The sequence below is a fragment of the Lepisma saccharinum genome, chromosome 30, assembly GCF_977018435.1.
Source record: "Lepisma saccharinum chromosome 30, izLepSacc3.1, whole genome shotgun sequence".
In the NCBI taxonomy this organism is placed as follows: domain Eukaryota; kingdom Metazoa; phylum Arthropoda; class Insecta; order Zygentoma; family Lepismatidae; genus Lepisma; species Lepisma saccharinum.
Window position 1 is genome coordinate 37,719,324 of NC_139258.1, and position 19,109 is coordinate 37,738,432.

General features: G+C 39.4%; 1 protein-coding gene across 4 annotated transcripts in view; it reads right to left on the reverse strand.

The window, feature by feature from the left end:
• The window catches only part of LOC145981811 (platelet-activating factor acetylhydrolase-like), a 183,965-nt gene that overhangs the window by 27,294 nt on the left and 137,562 nt on the right, over nt 1–19,109 (reverse strand). For all 4 annotated transcript variants that reach the window (XM_083115237.1, XM_083115238.1, XM_083115239.1 and 1 more), the window contains one exon: nt 7,309–7,435. In XM_083115237.1, the coding sequence (XP_082971363.1) occupies nt 7,309–7,435 (127 nt within the window). The remainder of the gene's footprint in view (nt 1–7,308; nt 7,436–19,109) is intronic.

Below are 19,109 nucleotides of genomic sequence, written 5' to 3' on the forward strand. Positions count from 1 at the left end.
TAATTGTGAGTGTTCAATTCTTTTTCTCTCTCAAGAGATCATTAATAAATCTACATCAATACGCACAATAAAAGTAAATCAAGAATGCAAAACAATTATGAAATCTAATTAATTTATATTAACATAAAGCAAAAACTAAATAAAAACTTACACATAATAAAACCACTTTAACTACATTCATAATATCTTTAACCAGTTAGTAAAGGAAGTATTTTGCTATATTATAATATCTGATATACACAAAAGTAACAAATTTATTTCTTTGTGCGTAATTAATAATAATACTATTTTTAATTACTAATTTACAGTAGTAATTAATTTTTACTTTTAATAACATTATTAATATGCATATCGTATAATTTATATGTATGTTTGTGGGGGGAGGGAGGTTTGTAGATGAAGATCTTTCTCCCCCCCCCACCAGTCTTAAATGATTTCGCACCCTAATACACACTCAGATTCTTGCAGGATACTGATTTCTGGTTTTCTGAACAACCAGCAGGATAATAACAGTAATTGTATCATTGGTGTGCTAAATATGTTTTACAAATTGGAAATCCTAGAACTGGTAGGCCTAGTTGTACACAAGATTATAAAATAAATTGACAGTGATTTGTGATAAATATCCCCGAGACTGTTATTGTATTGAAACAATTTGAATTGACTTTAATGAGATTACAACACTTCTACATAATATCTGTTTATTTAAACATACACGTCGATATCGTTTCTATTTACTTGGGTTAAATGAACTTCACATATCTTGGATACGTTTTCTACTAGGGGAAGGTGGGGTAAGATCGGGTAATGGAGTGAAACCGAGTACCTTGGTTCTGGCGTCATTAGTTATCCTCTCTAGCGGACAGATTGTGAACTACACTCCACTAGTCAAGAAGAAGCAGCGGCCATATTGGCGTGTTGTTGCTGTTGAATTCACGGCGTCTGTGTAGATGAGTTTGTTTTACGATGTCATCTCTCTAATGTTCTTTGGTTTTTAGACGATACTTATTTAATAATCATTACAGTTATAAAACGATCTTTAGTCCAGCTTATTATATGTTTACTAAGGATTTATACCCTAACAAACAATAAGGATTTAGTCCAATAGTAGCGTGGTTCTGTTTCGTTTTTATAACCTCTGCACTCAGGGTAAGACCGGGTACGCCGAGCAGGGCAAGGCCGGCCGGCCATTGCCCCATCATTTAAGACTAAATTATATTTTTTGTAATGATGTATTTTCTAACTCAGAACAAGGAGAAGGGTGGATCCAATGTGTAAAGTGTCTTGGCTGACCCCACGAAAGCTGCAGTGGAGCGGAGGAAGAAGACCAGTGGCGGCTCGTGGTGAACCAAAGTGGGGGGGGGGGGGGGCGACAGCTCAAAAATTTGCTCTACTTGTAATGTGAGTTTAAATGATGAATTTCGTATATAGCAGCTAACGTGATAAGAAATTGATATATTCGAATATCATGTTTTGCATGTTTGCACATATTATGATAAATTAATAATTATTTAACAGTAATGCGAAGATTACGAAAGATAGAAGAATAAATAGAATTCTAACTGATTTAGTCGTAGCATTTTTTAACTTAACAGAGGGGAAAATTCAGAAGAAGGGATATTAGTTTTTACACAACTTGATAAGCACAATGACGAATGTTTACGTGCATTGAACGTGAAAATTACCTAGTAAAAGGTTACACAGAAAATGCTTCCTGTCCAACATGACTAATTGATATGTGAAATAGGACAGTAAAGTAAATATCTCACTGGAAAGGTGATATCTGCGTTACCAGAAGCTCTACAGTAAAAACTTCAAACTAACCAGAAATCTTCTTGAGACATGCTTGTTCTAGATTCAAATTCGGCCTTGGTTTCTTATGTTTATTTTTTCATCCAGACTTCTGGCAGAAAAACTTCGCACCAACAAGTTCTCCACACTGTTCATAGCGACAAACGCACAACTACAGCACACAACCACCGAAAAAACTTCACTTCTCCATGGAAAACGAAGAAACAACAAGTGTTAATGCTAACGTCTTCCCATCCGGTCGTTTTATTGCCTCGGAGTTGCCAGAAAATTTTGCCAAATTTTCAGAAATTTGTAGTTCACAGGTTGTAGTGCCTCTTGTTGAGTTTAGATGACGAGTTTCTAATTTATTTAACAGCCGGCTTGACATTGTCAGGATTTTTTTAAAACGTGCTAATCAAAACATGTTATTAAATCTACATGGTGTACTCTACATCATTGTAATCCAAATGTGCTTTCCACTAAACTCAGAAAAAATACAAGGCATACATGCGATAATTTTGCAAGTAACAAGAATATGTAGCCGACTTCCGTGGCTAGCATACCGCATTGCAAAGCCAGGGCTCCTGGGTTCGAATCCCGGCATGGGTATGTGTGTTCTTTGTGAGTGTCCCTCCTTCAATTTCATTATATCATCATTCATCCTCATCGTCGTGATTACCGAAAAGTAGCAAAAAACAACGATAAATATAAAAAATCAAGCAAGAGTCTGTACTTTTTCAGTTACCGAGTTTTCTTTCCTCGTTGGAAATTGCGTAATTTATTGCTCTACTCTTATGTCATAACTGAATAAGGTTATGGAATACAGAATGATTTTTTTCAACGGTTGGTAATTCTGTTCTTATGTTAACTTCATTGCTTCTGGCAACTTTTCATTGTTTACCGTTCTCCGGAGAGAGGGCCAGTATCGCCTAGGGGGTGGGTTTCGGACGACAAACCCCTCCGTCCTCCCATGCACAGATCCCGCGCGTGTTATTCCCCCAGTTCCCTCGCCTCTTGCCCCTCGCGGCCGTGCCTGAGAATGCTCTACGTCTCGTAAAGTGCGAGGACGGCGCCCCGCCAGATTTCTCTCGAAGTTTCGTATTCCCCCGCACGGTGGCGTGCAAACTTCATATTGTCGCGAAAGAATTAACCAACCAACTAACCAATGATCTGTAAGCAACGGAATATTTGCAATTTCGACGATGTAAAAGCTAATATACAAATGTTAATGTAATGTTTGTTCACTTGTGGCGGTTACACACGGCAGTGCGACGTCCGTATCGTCCTTATGAGCGGCCGCTCCTGAAGAAGACAACTACTTTACTTGTGATTTCTCTAACTAATATTCTTGAATTGTTCAGCTAAGGCATGGATCAACTTGCCATAGGTATAAAATAAAAATTTCTGCTACTTTTCCACTGAAAATCTGTTTTTTTCTATTTTCCCATAAAGTTAACATGTGCACCCGGTCTTACCCCACTAGTGATTTGACTTTCTTCAGAAAACAATTATTGATCAAAAAGTAGTGCAACTATAACTTTTCAGGAATGATATACGTATAGTGTACTCAGTTCAACAATGCATATTTTACTTAAATCTGACAAACTCGAGGTCGAATAGTTAACTCCAGCAGGCCTTCGAGTCTTGGGTACCCGGACTTACCCCACTTTCCCCTATTTCAATCTTGATCTTGCTTTCATTTCATTCTTTTTCCTGTATAATCAGTGCAATTATTTCTAATGATAGTTTTGGTTTGGTTTGAGTTGCTGTTTTAAGTCCGCTTTATGCACAGTAAGGCTAATCGGGACTGGACCTACAGTTTAAAGTTGGATCCGAACCACTTGTTCCTCCACCTGGTATCGAACCCGGGACCCCTTGATTACAAGGCAATGACGCTACCACTGCGCCATGGGGGAGGCCCCCCTCTAACGAAAGTATTCGTGATTTAATTATGGCAGACCATCAGTTCACCTTGATTGATTGATTTAATTTATTTTACTTCGCCTTTTGTGCCACTTTTGGCTAGTTTGCAAAGATGGGGATGAGTGATGACATGATGAAATTGATGAGTGGATATTCACAAATAGCTATGTCCAGGCCGGGATTCGAACCCGGGACCACTGGCGTCGTAGCGCGATGTGCTAACCACTCCGTCACGGAGGCCGGCAGTTCACTTTGTTTGTATGATTGATGAATAATGATCAGTTTATAATTCTTATATCTTCTTTAGTAAATTAATATCCCAAGTGTGCCCTGTAGCTTAGTTCTTAAACTACTAGATATTACTCCTCTTCTTGGTGAAAAAAAATAACATATGAGTATTGACCTTGTGCATGCTGCTTAAACTTCCATTTCTTGTAGTGACACGAAGAGCGTGCAATAAGTTCGTGCCCTGATCCACTTATGGTAATGTTATCGGGAAATTTCATTCTTGACTTTTCGACAAAGTCCTCTCCGAGTGTCAGACACTTACGCCATCGTTTTTCTAACACTGGAATTCAAGCAGAATAAAATATTTCGTCTTGCTCCTGTAACCACTCCTCCACAGCATCCATGACATCAGAATCATTGTGAAATTTCTTGCCACGCAGCTCTTCCTTTAGTTTAGGAAACAGGTGGTAGTCCCTCGGAGCTAGATCTGGGTAATAAGGTGGACGTCGTAAGCTTTTCAAGCCACGAGATTACTCGTATATAGCCGCCGTAGTTACGCCTGTCGTGTTCTTTTTGCATCTGTCAACATTCGAGGCACCCAACGACAACTTGCTCTTTTAAATCCCAAGTGGCCAGTTAAAATGGTACGAATACTACCGTTTGATATGCAGCAAGTGTCCTGGTGGTGAATCTCCTTTCAGTGTTGATTAGTTGTTTCACACGATCGATAGGTTCCTGGGTAATGGCAGTTCCACTTCTTTACCGTGGAATATGAAGGTGCTTTTCCCCCAATGTATGCACCACATAATTGTGGACTTCTTGAGGCGATAGACCTTTCAACTATATATACTTTATCACAGCTCGCAACTCTGAAGGCTCCATTTTCCAATATAGCCTCAACTTCTGTTACGTTTACACCTCTCACACAAAAAAGTTTATTAGATACATGCTTGAAACTTGCAACACATACAATGAAAGAATATACGAGTAATACTACAGAATTTGGTTCATCATACACAACCGGAGGTATGAACTTATTGTATGCCCCTCGTATTTAGGATTTCGTTCCTTTCTCGTCCACCTTCCGTAGGAAGGATTGATTTTCGACTGTCACATTAACCGATTTCTGACGAATTGTACTATTTCAACTAAATGCTTAACATGTTGACCACAGGATAGAAATAGAGCCATTTTTACACGTCAAAATGGCCCCTACTGTAAAGGACTGCCCAATTTCCTAATATTTTCTTGCCAGCATAATCAGGTAGTGAATATTCGTACCAGCTCCCCTTCCCCAAGAATAAGTTCTATCCAGCTAACACATAAATAAATATGGGAAAAAAACGTAAATATTGTTTTAGTACTTAAAGAGTGTACGTAATAATTATGCTGGAGCACTTTGTGTATAATGTTTATCTTTGCGATCTGCAATATTCCACACGCAACGTCTTAATATTTTGGTTTCCTTACAATACAAGGTCTTCGAGAAATGCGCACTGCATTTCCTAATCGAGTATAAGATAAAGTAATGGGAAAAAAGTTATTCACTTTTGTTATCTAATGTGTAGACACTTTCAGTTTTGTGCGATACAATGGGTGACCTTGAAGGTGTAGAATCTTTCACGCGCTACGCCGCAGAGTAACAATTACTTCCTGACACGCAAGTCACATACGGTTTGTTTATGAACGTTGCATGTTTCAGATAGTGTCTCAGAGTCAAACCTTCTTTTGCATGGTCTTCAACTTTTATTATGTGTTTAAAATTAATCCACTACAAGCACTGTGCGAACTTTTTGCTTTGGGAGGAAGGGTCCACTCCAAGGCCGCCTGCATGATTTTTCTTCAGGGGGGGTTCTCTTGCAGATCAGGATCAATGTCTGTTGTCTACAATGTCAGCGGTGTTATTCCAATGTGACGACAAAGTTTTAATAAGTCATACATAAAGTAACATGGCAGATGCGGACGAAAATTAAGGGGTGCTGAAAAACCCCTTCGCACCTTCTTCCCTGCGCCACCCATGCATGAGAGCAAGAAAAGTTTGGTCGAAAACAGAAAGAAAAATATGTGACATTTTGTGTTGTATACGATTTCATTGTTTGAGCTCCGAACATGTAATCTCAGGAAGCACATGCAAATGATTATATTATTTCGGCGTCAGAAAGTGCTTCCGCATTAAACTGAAGCGCGAACTTGTCCAATCTATCATAATATCGCTATTGTGCAACTGCTACGACAGATAAGGAGCCATCGAGCAATGTGGGCATTTTTGGCCGAAACAAAGAACTTTGTACAATACTACTTGAACAACACTGATCACAAATGCCCTCCGAAATCCGGTTTCTCCGTATTTACTATCCGGATTCCGTATTTTAAGAAATCCGGATTTGGCCATCTCTAGTATCGAACCGAACCCGCGACACATTGATTAAAAGGCGACGATGCTACCACTACACCATAGGGAAGGCCTCTTCTTTCTGTGAATTTAGAATCACCCATCATATCGCACAAACATTGAGAAATTTCTTCATATTTTACATCAAAAAGTTTTAACTTTGCTTACTGTGGATGTTATTTGATTACGAAATCCCGAACATATTTTGATGACCTCTATACATTGCATGCGCAAATTCTAAATATTTTCAAAATGTTGTTGTATATTTCGACATTTAAAGAGGTACTTCCATCGCTAGATTCAGGTGAAAAGAGCAAATGAATATATTTACGATGAAATGTGTTGTGTCTTTCATGAGCAATAAATTATATCAACATTTTAAAATAATAGAAACTCTACAAAATTTATTTCCTTGCACAAATAGTCTACTTCTTTAATTTTCACTAATTGTTACTGTTTAAACCATTTGTTTGTTCTAGAAAGAGTATTAAGTTCTCTAAATTGTACTATCTTTAAACATTTACGTATAAAATCTCTTGTATACACACTTACATGCACACATGTATTTCGAAAGTTTTCATTATCAACAATAATTTATAAAGAAAACAATCATACAGCTCGAAGATAGAAACATTTCTGATATAATTGAATTGAAATATTAAATTGAAATATAGTTTGACATTTAAAATTCCGCAAAAAAGTTATATTATGTACAGAACTTAATCAAATAACCCTTTTTGTGGGAGTCGTGAGATTCAAGTTATATGTCATTCTCTGAAGCCCGGACTACATGGTAACATTATTCTTCTGTTACAGTTCTTGCCATGGAAGAACAGATTTCACGTGATGTTTTACTTAAAATGCTATTTCTTGAATGAATGACTGTTCACATCTTAGTAGGGTTACTGTATGTTTGGAGTAGAAGTCAGTGTATACCATATTTAAGCTAAATAAGACACTATACCACAACTTACCTGTCTGTTTCTCAAAACATATTTTCTCTTGTCTTTCCTACTAATGTGCCAGAAGTCAAGCCAGTGCTTTCTTAATTTTCCATCCTTATCTGGTGCTAAGTAGTATGTGGAGCATGCGGTATGGTCCCTGGAAAGAGAACACATTACAGATATCACTGTAAACTATTGAATTTTAAGAGTGCATACCATATACCTTAAGGCAGGGGTTCCCAAACCTTTCTCGTTTCACGACACCCTTAGTGTTTCAAATTTTTTCCGCGGCGCCCAAGTCAGAATGTAGGCCTACCTAACACTTACAACGCTCAGTTAGTGTGGTTAGGTTGCTTACATTAAGTTAAAAAATAAACGTATATTTCCAATTCAGAAGCATTTTACATGTAAAAAGTACTAAATAAGCATGTATTTGAAACAATCATATCATTAACTAACAAGTAAGTGTCATTTCAATGAAAATATTGAAACATTTCGCTAGCCTCTGTAAGTCAGCCGCGGCGCACACTTTGGGAGTACAACAAGATTCTACTATACAACATTTCCGGAGTGTCTGAAGTAGCAACGTGCAGAGGCGAAAGCTTGTGGTCGGGGCCGGACTAGGTGGGGATCTGTCATGTTTTACAGAACTACTGGACTGCGATGACCAGTCGAGTCACCCCCTCCCTCGCGACACCTCCCCTCCGGCCGTACATTGGACGAGGCACACACCCGCAACGTGCGTCCAGGACGCGTTCGCGTTCTCTTACTCCAGACATTCCAGAAAAGGAGTTTAAGTTGCTCTTACTTTTGTTTCAAAATATTAGCCGAAGCTATGACTAAACTCATTCCCTTCTGATTTAATCTATCTAAATGGCGAGCGGGCACTCCGGTCTGCTCAAGACATGGCCTCCGAAATATCTGTTTTGGAGCCCTAAGCAAGACAGGGGCGTTTCTTTGTGAGTGCCGTGGCCTTCGTGAATTCACATTAACTAACAGTTCCATTTTCAAACATGTGATTTAATGCCTTCCAAATACATACGGTGGCTACTAGGCTATTGTTATTATTATTAACGTATTGTTTTAAAGGGCGGAGTTAAGGCCGTACAAAACCTTTTTTTCCACTCAACCATACTCATAAAATTATACATTGTTATATTAAACACAAAGTACAAGTACATATATTCATTTCACATGCGACTCTTGTTTAAAAGTGCCCGCCGTGGTGAGACGAAGCAGCAGGTTTGGAGCTTGTGAGAAGAATCTGAAGCCATGCAGGGTTAATTTCATGAGGTGAGAAGACAAATTTTGAGGTAATAATTTTTTGAACGTTGCTGTATTAACAGTGTGCAATAATATTCCCAAGAGAGAAAGAAACTTAATTATATTTGGTGTAAAGGTCAAGCGTCAGGGAAACATATCTGCAGAGTGAAACTGCTGCATGGTGCTCCGAGTTCCCAACCAAGTGATTCAATTTTCTTCTTGTAGCTCTGGGGTGATATGCCCACAGAAATTAAGTACAATATGCCCATGGGCATTATTATGATAAGAAAGGACCACAATGTAACTGGATCCAGTGTATTCGTTGTAGTATGTGGATGCATGAAATATATACCAAATTCATGTCCATGTGTCCAAAGTGCAATGCAATTTCTCACAAATGTGAACAGTAAAAGAGAATATGGTAAACTCAAAATAAATGTTATTAGAAACGCTATGCTTGTCTGTACAAATGATGTTCTGTTTACGAAACAAACGTTAATATCTTCCAGTTAATGAATGCTGTGTATTATTTTCCTTCAAATATGTCATGTGAAGTATTACAACAATTGTTTCTTGTATTGGGCATTTTACCCCTAATGGGTGGGCATTTTACCCATCTGTTTATTTTTGTATGGTTCTTTTGCTATAAGACTTACAGTACTAAAACTTATAGGTAACAATAACACAACATGTAGCTTTCATTTGACATCCTTTTCATTGCGACTCTCCTTCCTTTCGTGAATGTATAAACCGCCAAAAAAAAAGAGTTTATTCCCCCGAATGACTCTATATCCATCCCCCTCCACACACACTACACTCATACATACAAGTTTCAACACACTGAATATGGCACACAAAATACGAAATATAGAATGCAAAATCTAAAATAGTATTCAAATAACTACAATATATTTTAAGAATTCATTCACTTGCCTTTCAATCTGCTTGACAAGGGAAGATCTAACGAGTACTCTGAAGAGAGTGGCGAACACGTCTGTTGAAGGTAATACATTACACTTCCGAAAGAACAAACAATAACCTGCAATCAGTGGCAGCGATTGGATTCCGGGGAACAAAGACAGTATATTTCCCCTTGTACAAGGAAGTTCAAGGTTGACCAAGACTTTTATTTCTAGACAGGAAATATACATATATAGAGGCACCAAACTATGTCAGTTTTTCAAAGTATTCCCCCTGAACATCCAGACAACATTGCCATCGTTGTGGAAGTTCCTTGATGCCTTTGGCGTAGAAAGAAGTAGGTTGGTATCGTAACCACTGCAGGACAGCGTTCTTGAGTTCCTCATCTGTCTGGAAGTGCGTCCCGCCCAAATGCTCTTTAAGAGCCCCAAACAAGTGGAATTAACTGGGGGCTAAATCTGGACTGTAAGGACTGTGTGGTAAAACCTCCCAGTGCAAGTTGACCAGTGTTGTTTGAGTCAAATGGGTCGTGTGTGGCCTGGCATTGTCATGGAGAAAAATGACAAGTCTTTCCTTCCGAACGGCCCCACGTACAGCACCGTGAAGCAGTGTTGAGTAATACTGGGCATTAATTGTGGCACCCTTCTCCAAAAAATGCACATGGATAACACCTTTTATATCCCAGAAGACAGTTCCCAAAATCTTACCGGTAGACGGAAGCGCTTTGCTTTCTTTGGGTGGAGGGGAACCCTTACGACACCATTCGTAAACTCTTGCCCGTGACGGTGTTTGTTTACCATACTGTGCTTGCAGTGTACGCCAAATTTCAGAAGGTTTTACCTTCTCTTTCACGAGAAATTCCATTATACATCGCTGTTCCACAGCAACAGATACACTACTTGCCGCCATCTTTGTTTACACTACTGCTCATGCGCCAAATGTGTCGCAAAGGATCATGGTTACTCGCAAGGAACCATGGTCTGTCCTGCCGAAGTAATGCAGCGCTACATTGATTCATTAATATTTTACGCACGAAAGTCTTGTCAACCTTGAACGACCCTTGTAGATAAGGTTTAGCATAGTGCGGAGGCAAAAGTGGTGAAAAGGGGGGGCAACTACCCCCTCTCACCCCCCTAATCGCCGCCACTGCCTGCAATGCACACTCATTGTGTGTTTCCATAACTCATTCAATGTTGAATTCTGTTCTCATAGTTTCTCAGTCACAGATTTTACTCAGCGGCAGCCGGGAGACTGTGATGGATTTTCCTGAGTTATTCTTTTGCTAGACTGGGCCATTGCAGGCAGATTACAGTAACTAATGAGGCCCAAGGCTGGTGGTTTCGCAGTAATTATGCCATTACGCTAAGCAAAGAATGCTGGCGGGGTAAAATTATGCAAGGTTTAACGCAATTAATAGGGACACAAATTTATGGTAAATAAACACTGAGGAGAGCGGTAAATAAAATGTTAGATCAGCGGTATATACCAGCGGTGGAAAAAATAAATTGGCACACACTTTTTCATCATGAGAGGAAACAACATACAAAAGAGCTATAAATTGATAAACTACTTCATTTTTATATACTGTACACATACGCAAGTACTTAGCTGTACAACCAAAATGAAAACATCAACACAACATCATTTCATTTCTAAATTGCATATATCTCAAGTGATTTATTTATTGTATGTATTTAAAGGATATCCTTGCTGTCCAACAAATAAAATAATCACTACTGCACATACACAAACACATGTTGAAAATCACATGATGATAAACAAAATCCATTCATGACCAAATGACGCCATTGTTTCCCTTGATGTGCGGAACAGACTAATCTTATCGCTGCTACAGCTAGCAAGTTCAATTAAACTGGAAGTTGAATAGACATTGGGGGGAAGAAAGGAATGCAGGGAGCGAAGTTTTCGAACTGAGATTATGTGCATGGGAAATCCCAATTTTCAGCGTCTTCCTGATGTGATCGAAGATAAAACGTTCTTCAGCTGCAAGTGGTTGGAAACTTTAGGCAAACGTTTCGTTACAAATCGACACAGTTTACGCGCACAACCTCGATTGCTGAGTTTTGCGGGTTTTCTACTTAATTTGATGATATTTCACGGTTATTTCGCGAAAAAGCGTTCATTTCGTGGAAAAGCACACATTTCGCATTACTTCGCGAATAAACCTCATGCATATTTCATCATTGGGTTTGTAGTTACGTGCAGAATGTTCAAAATTGCATCTTTTTTTTCACATTTCGCGATTTCGCGCACCGCGAAAATTCAATGTCCCTAGCAATTAAGCTAGGATTGCAACGCCGATCATAAAATCGGTGTCCTTACGTACAAAAAGGAATTAAACAACTTGCACCTCAAGCCCCTAGCCCCTAGCCCAACCTTGGAATTTTTATCAGAGTTTGTTGGAGTTGTAAAAGTGAATATTTCATAACTGCGTTGAAGAGCAGGTGGGATACGCTATAATACGAGTATATTTCATAATCACTAATTTTAAACTTTGTTTTAAAAGTTGTTGAAAGGCAAAAATGTCTTTAAGCAATTCGGGTTTTCCAAATTCTTTACTGCTGTGTACACAAGTGCCTCATTAAATTTGGTTCTTATAGATGCTGTAGAAGGTAATTGGTAAATAGCTGCGTATTGTTTTAAACAGTTCGAATGTGTATATATTTTTTTTTGGCAAGAGTATTCCTAGGTGGCAAGAGTTAGAAACATGAACAAGAAATAAACCGAACCCAATTTTCAAAAAGCTTCATGCGACACGGTGGGCTCTTAAAGAGAAATTTTGTGATGTCTTGTCAGTTTTATCTTGTATAACATTAACAAGCAGGAAGCCAAATTAAAGAATTGAGGCTATTGGGCTTAGGGGAAAATTTGAATCTTTAAGTTTCATTTTATTATTTATTGTTCAATGTAAAGTCTTGAAACAGATAATATCGCTTCCAAATCTTGATCTTATAGCTACATACGGTCCCTTAGGAAACGGTCTCTTAGAAAATGACTGAGATTCGGGATTATTTGAATCAATTGGTGAAGAAGCGACGAAAATATGTGCCAAGGGCTGGATTAGAAGTGAGTTCTCTGACAAAAGAATCGAAAGGTAAAGAAACTCTTTGATAGGGCCAAAGCTTTACCAAAACAAGGAGCTGGTTCAAAGTATCAATATTCTATCCGATGATAGACACAATTTGCTCACAGCTGGATAATGTTTTTAAAGGCATGAAAGTAGGAATTGAACATCCTTTTGTCAAGTTCTATTGACACTGAGCTTCGCAATGAATCTTAAGAAATTGCGAAAAGACTTCCTAAACTTTTCTTCAGTCACAAATATTATCATTTAGAAGTTCTTTCAAACACAAGTCTAATCTAACCTAACCTTTTCTTCAGTCACATATATTATCACTTAGAAGTTCTTTCAAACACAAGATAGAGGGTATGAATAATGTAAAATACCTTGCTGATCTCGTTGTGATACAATATAGTTCATTCACTTGCACGTACCTTGATGTGTGCACGACTTGCGTTATACCCTTATTGTCCCTCTCACAGTAGAAAAGGCAGAGATATCGTTTTGCACATTGAAAATTATATAAAAAAACTATTTGCACTATGATACAGGAATGCATGCTTTAGTGATTGAAAGTAATTCAATTGAAAATGACAGCCAAAAAAAGATAATTTTAACAGAATTATCTATGCTTGTACAGGCAAAAATCAAGAAAGAAATAATTTATGTCTTACTACTAACACTGTTCATTGTTCATGATAATCAATTGATTAATAATGTAAGCATTGTAATTAATCATTAGCTTTAATTTGTTAATGATTAAGGATGTATTGCATTCACAGTATCTATTTAGTCTCTAGTATTTTCCCCAAAAATCACGTCTTTAATCATAATAGATAGAATTATACTTTTATTATATTTTTTACACCATATGCTAAAATTACAATTCTTTTTGTATTAGAAAACCCAGCCACAATAATAGGAGTAACTCGGGGCCCATTTGAATAGTCTGCCCCGGGGCTACCCACGAATCTCGCTACGCCCCTGATTTTACTCTAGAGAATTGTCATAGAGTGGGCGTAACCCCTTTTATTTTCGATACTACTGTAACGATAGTTATGGATGAATGCTTGATATGGACACATATCCAGAATATATCGGTATGTAGGCCGTCATTTTCGTAGCACAGCCGAATTATGTGCCATGTTCTGGAAGATGTTTTGCCGAGATACCTTCCAGAACTATTTGTAACTCTTGCGTTATTATGCAATGCTGGTTATTTCTGACTCTGTCATTGATTAACCCCCAGAGGTGAGGTCCGAAGTTCTTGGAGGTTAGGCTAAGGGAGCTGCGTAATCTTGAAAACCTCTTTCATTTTCACCGCCCGTGTGACACACTTCCAACGCGAAGTGTGTCAGAACATGGCGCATAATTCGACTGTGCTCTGAAAATGACGGTCTTTTGTTCCTGATGTTTTGGCAGGGACGTCGTTAGGAAGGGGCGGGGGGCACTGGCCCTCGCAAACGTCAACTTGGCCCCGGCAAATGTTTCTGTATTTTACTGGAAATTTTAGTTTGATGGTAAATATTTCAAAATTGTTCTTAAGTAAATTTTCCTTACAGTTTGAAACACTGCTCTTAAATTTCCCGCTTCATGAACGCCAAAGGAAGACTTGTAGTTGTAATCCGCATTTTTCTACTTCTTTCCTGTCGAAAGAAAACAGATGCAACGCAGAAGCTGCCGCTAATGATTTTATTACCCTTCCCGTTAAGGGAACTCGGGGGTCTTTTGAAAATGCCTGCCAGGTCAAAATTTGGACCGATCGATTGACTGGTAAGCGGTAACAGTTGTCCCTCGGGATCGACGTCACTCCTTCCGAAGCTGTTTGGAAACTATTTTCATTCTTGTCTGAGATTACAAAGACAGTCATAGTGTGCTGCGTGTGATAGAAGTTGCAAGATAAAACTTCAGGGGGAGGGGGATTTCCGCTATAGTGAAGAATAAGTCAATAATCTACAGGGTGTATCAGAAGTCCCTTACCACCCCTTGTAAAATCCGCAGTGATGTATTTTCATGGAATTTGATATGGGCCATACATAATAGACCTAGGGGGACACCTTTTGGAGTATGTCACGCGGACGGCCGCCATCTTGAATTCAACTTTTTTTATTTAAAATGATAGGTGGGTCATGTGGTACATGACCATACGCTAGAATTTCGTCAGGATGTCAAATCTGAAATCAGATTTCGTATAACTTCATTTGGTGAAAAGTTATTGGCAACTGAAGGTGATGTTTGCCTGTTTGTTGCAGGTGCTGAGCCATGAGGAACGCATCCAGATCGTCAAACTGTGGGGTGGGAGAAGTGTCCGTGCAGTGGCTGCCGATTTCAACCTGCGTCATCCAGAACGTCAGCCTGTGTCACATGTTGCAGTGGCACAGTTATTAACCAAATTCGAGGAGACGGGCACGGTCTTTGACAGACCCGCGTAGTCGACGACCGCGGACAGTCAAGGATGAAGCAACAGCTACGGCAGTGTTGGCCTTATTCTCGACGTCACAGCAGCTAAGCACACGTCGTATAGCAATGCAATGTGCTATGGGTCATAGTTCAGTGTACAGGGTGCTACAGAGGCACAAGTGACATCCGTATAAGGTGCAAATGCAGCAACACCTCTCAGAGGACGATCCTGATCGCCGCGTGCAGTTTTTCGAGTGGGCTATCACGTAAGTATGGATAAATCCAAACGTCGTTATGCAGATACTCCATTCCGATGAAGCGAACTTCTACGTAAATGGGGAGGTGAATAGGCAAAACAACTCGGCATGGACAGATCCCTCCAAAATGAGCGGTGCAGGGAAGATTATGGTGTGGGCAGGCATATTGGGAACGCGAATAATAGGTCCTTTTTTCATTCAAGGAAATTTAAATGCCGAACGATACCTGGGGATGCTACAGGAACAGATACTGCCAGCTCTGATGTCGGAAGATGGTACATTTCCCAGGTTTTTCAACAAGATGGTGCGCCTCCCCATTATGGCGTCCAGGTGCGTCAGTACCTGGATGAACAATTTCCTGGGGCATGGATTGGTCGACGTGGGCCCGTTGAATGGCCTGCCCGATCACCAGACCTAACGCCAATAGACTTCTATCTTTGGGGACACGTTAAGGCTATGGTGTATGGTGTAAAAATTCGTGATCTTCGTCATCTGGAATAACGTATCATGGCTGCCTTTGAAAAAATTTCACCAGATACCTTGCTCGGTGTCCACAGACATTGGGAGAAGCGTCTGCACAGTGCATTGCCCAGCACGGACAACATGTGGAGGGCATTCAGTAAGTGGTAAACATCACCTTCAGTTGCCAATAACGTTCACCAAATGAAGTTACATGAAATCTGATTTTAGATTTGACATCCTGACGAAATTCTAGCCTATGGTCATGTATCACATGACCCACTTATCATTTTAAATAAAAAGTTGAATTCAAGATGGCGGAACCAAGATGGCGGCCGTCCCCGTGACATACCGCAAGGAGTCCCCATAGGCCTATTATGTATGGCCCATATCAAATTCCATGAAAATACATCACTGCGGATTTTACAAGGGGTGGTAGGGGACTTCTGATACACCCTGTACACGTTTTAGATACAGCTTTTTAAATTCTGCATGACTTTCTATGGCTTTCTTTATTTCCAGACGCACATATGGTAGTTTCAGTTTAGGTGACAAAGTTGCAACTACTGTACTATTTAGACATACAAATATAATTAATCCTAAGTTATGTAGCGAATAATAGTTACATAAGATATAGAGAAACAAATTTCTTATGAAGCGCTTCCTGTTATCATTTGTATTACTCAAGGAAGATGGCGTAGTGGTTAGCCCCGTATCCCGGCCTGGGCATGGATGTTTGTGAGTGTCCATCAGTTTCAGCATATCATCACTCATCCTCATCTTCGCAAATTAACCAAAAGTGGCAGAAAAAGCGAAGTAAAATAAAGAAAACCAATCAATCATTACTCACGGAAGCGGAAATCTTCTTCCCGTGGGACAGTGTACTCAACTTGTACAATTTCGAGAGAACGTTTTCTAATTCCATTTCTAGGTTGGTTATTTTTCGTTGCATTTCTATATCATGGGTTAATCGCGACGGTGAGGATGAATGATGAACTGAAGAAATGTTGATGGGACAAGCCTGGGCCTCTGGTTTCATAGCGTATTACGCTTACACTTCGGAAGCGGAATCCTTTGTAAAAACTGTAAAAGTGGGCTGAAGGAGGAAAGTACCATCGCAGGGTGCATAAAAAGTCACGTTCCACTATCGTATAAACATAAAATTAGCCACTAGCTGTGCGAAATCTGTTACATCCAGTGCCATCAATATTTAGTTGTGCACTCACAAACAAGATTATTTTTTAAGAAATTAGACCATAAATGTCTGTAAAATTTGTTATCGAACGTCATCATTCTTGAAGTCCTCAACTAGTTGGAAAACAGACAGGGACCTCCCCGAAGTGTAGTGGGTAACATGATTGCCTCGAAATAAAAGGTGCTAGGTTCGATTCTGGTATAAACTATATACATGAAATGCCCAGCAGAGGATTTATTGGAGGTATATTCCCATTAAACAGACCCATCACTGCATTTGAAACCCTAGTATGGATGTGCCAGGTTGAAAGAAAAAGGAATGGAAGTCTGTAGTTCCGATGTTTTAGATTTTGGCGCACGTACACACCGCTCAAGGCTTATGTCGGCGTCTGTGTTACATTATGAAAACTGAAATAACAGACAACATCCATTTCTAGTAAAATTCTACTCTCAAAACCAATATGGTCATTAATATTTCGTAATGATTACTTATTGATACACACACACACACACGTGTGCTTGCGGTATCACAGTAAACCACCAATATTATTTAAAATTGAGAGTGGTGTTTACGGAGGGCACTCAAGTATCAACCTTTCTTCCACGTAGTACACCGTGCAGATTAATGAGGCTCCGATATGTAGACCCACAGCCAGTGTAATTCAATGACGGGTTCTGTTTTGTCTTGTCAGTGTTCCATCGTGATTGTCCTTTCATCATGTCACCATTCGTTCTCAACGCCGCGATTAAAGCCAGAGTTTTTGAGAACTAGATATTATCGTAAGAAAGAACCGAAAGAACAAACAATAACCTGCAATGCAAACTCATTGTGTGTTTTAATAACTCATTCAATGTTCAATTCTGTTCTCATAGTTTCTCAGTCTCAGATTTTACTGTACAGAATTGTCACAAAGTGGGCGTAACCCCTTTATTTTCGATACTACTGTTACGATGGTTATGGATGAATGCTTGATATGGACACATACCTGATAGTTTAAAAGTCCAGGACATCGGTTATTTTCGTAGCACAGCCGAATTCTGCGCCATGTTTGGGTATATGTTTTGTAGTGATAATCTTGGGTCACGCGTGAAGGCATCTTCCACAGCCGGTTGTGCGATATCGGTTATTTCTGACTGTGTCATTGATGAACCCCCAGAGGTGAGGTCGGAACTTCTTGGAGGCCAGGCTAAGGGAGCTGGGTGATCTTCAGAACCTTATTCAGTCTTATTCAAATCATAACACACTTGCATTTTGAAGAGTGCCAGAACATGTAACAGAATTTGGCTGTGCTACGAAAATGACGGTCTGCATACCAATATGATCTGGACTCAAACCATCAGGTATGTGTCCATATCAAGCATTTAACCATAGTGCCGAAAATAAAGGGGTGCACGCCCATTTTGTGATTACTCTGTATAGATGATGATATCCTAGTTTAGACAATGGCCGTCTCATAAGTCACCACGTGAGTGTCCTTTAGTCAATTTCATTTAAACATTATTCATTCCTATCGTCACCATGGCAGAAGAAAAACACGACCCTGTGGAATAGAGCGCGCTGTATAAGGGAAAGCCTAGCTGTGGAGGTGTGGAACAATTCAGTGTTTCGGGTCGATCGAGAGGGAACTCTGAAGTTGAATTCTGTAAGAAGAAATTCAGATCTTAATTTCCCATTGATGATTTTATAGAAACAATTCATATCGGCCATATCGCGTCAGGTCTGCATTAACTGAATGTTCAAAGTAGTCAGGATGTCAGGTTTCTGAAGATGCCGCAAAGAAGGAATTCTATGACGAACAATGGCGGTAAGGAAGCTGAGGACGGAATCCATGCTAGAAGATTTGTATTGGAAGCCATGGCCCAGACTGGAGAGCAGTATTCGAGAATCGGAGAAATGAATGACTTGAAAAACAGGCTAAGAGAAGTTGGAGTATCAATTTCAGTGAATCTGTAGAGGAGGCCTAAGAGGCGCATTGCACTTTTAGTTGTAGCTGCGATGTGTTCCTTAAAGTTCAGTTTTTCATCTATGATAACACCTAGATCTTTTTGGGCCGCAACTGTAGTAATATAATTGTTTTCAAGAACATAATGAGAATGTATTTTGCTCTTTTTTAAAGAGAGGGAGGAACATTTCTGTGGGTTAAGTTGTAGATTCCACTGCTTACACCATGTGACAAGTTCGGAAAGAGCATTCTGGAGAATCACAGCATCTTGCGTGGTTGAGATTTCTTTGAAAAGTTTACAGTCGTCAGCAA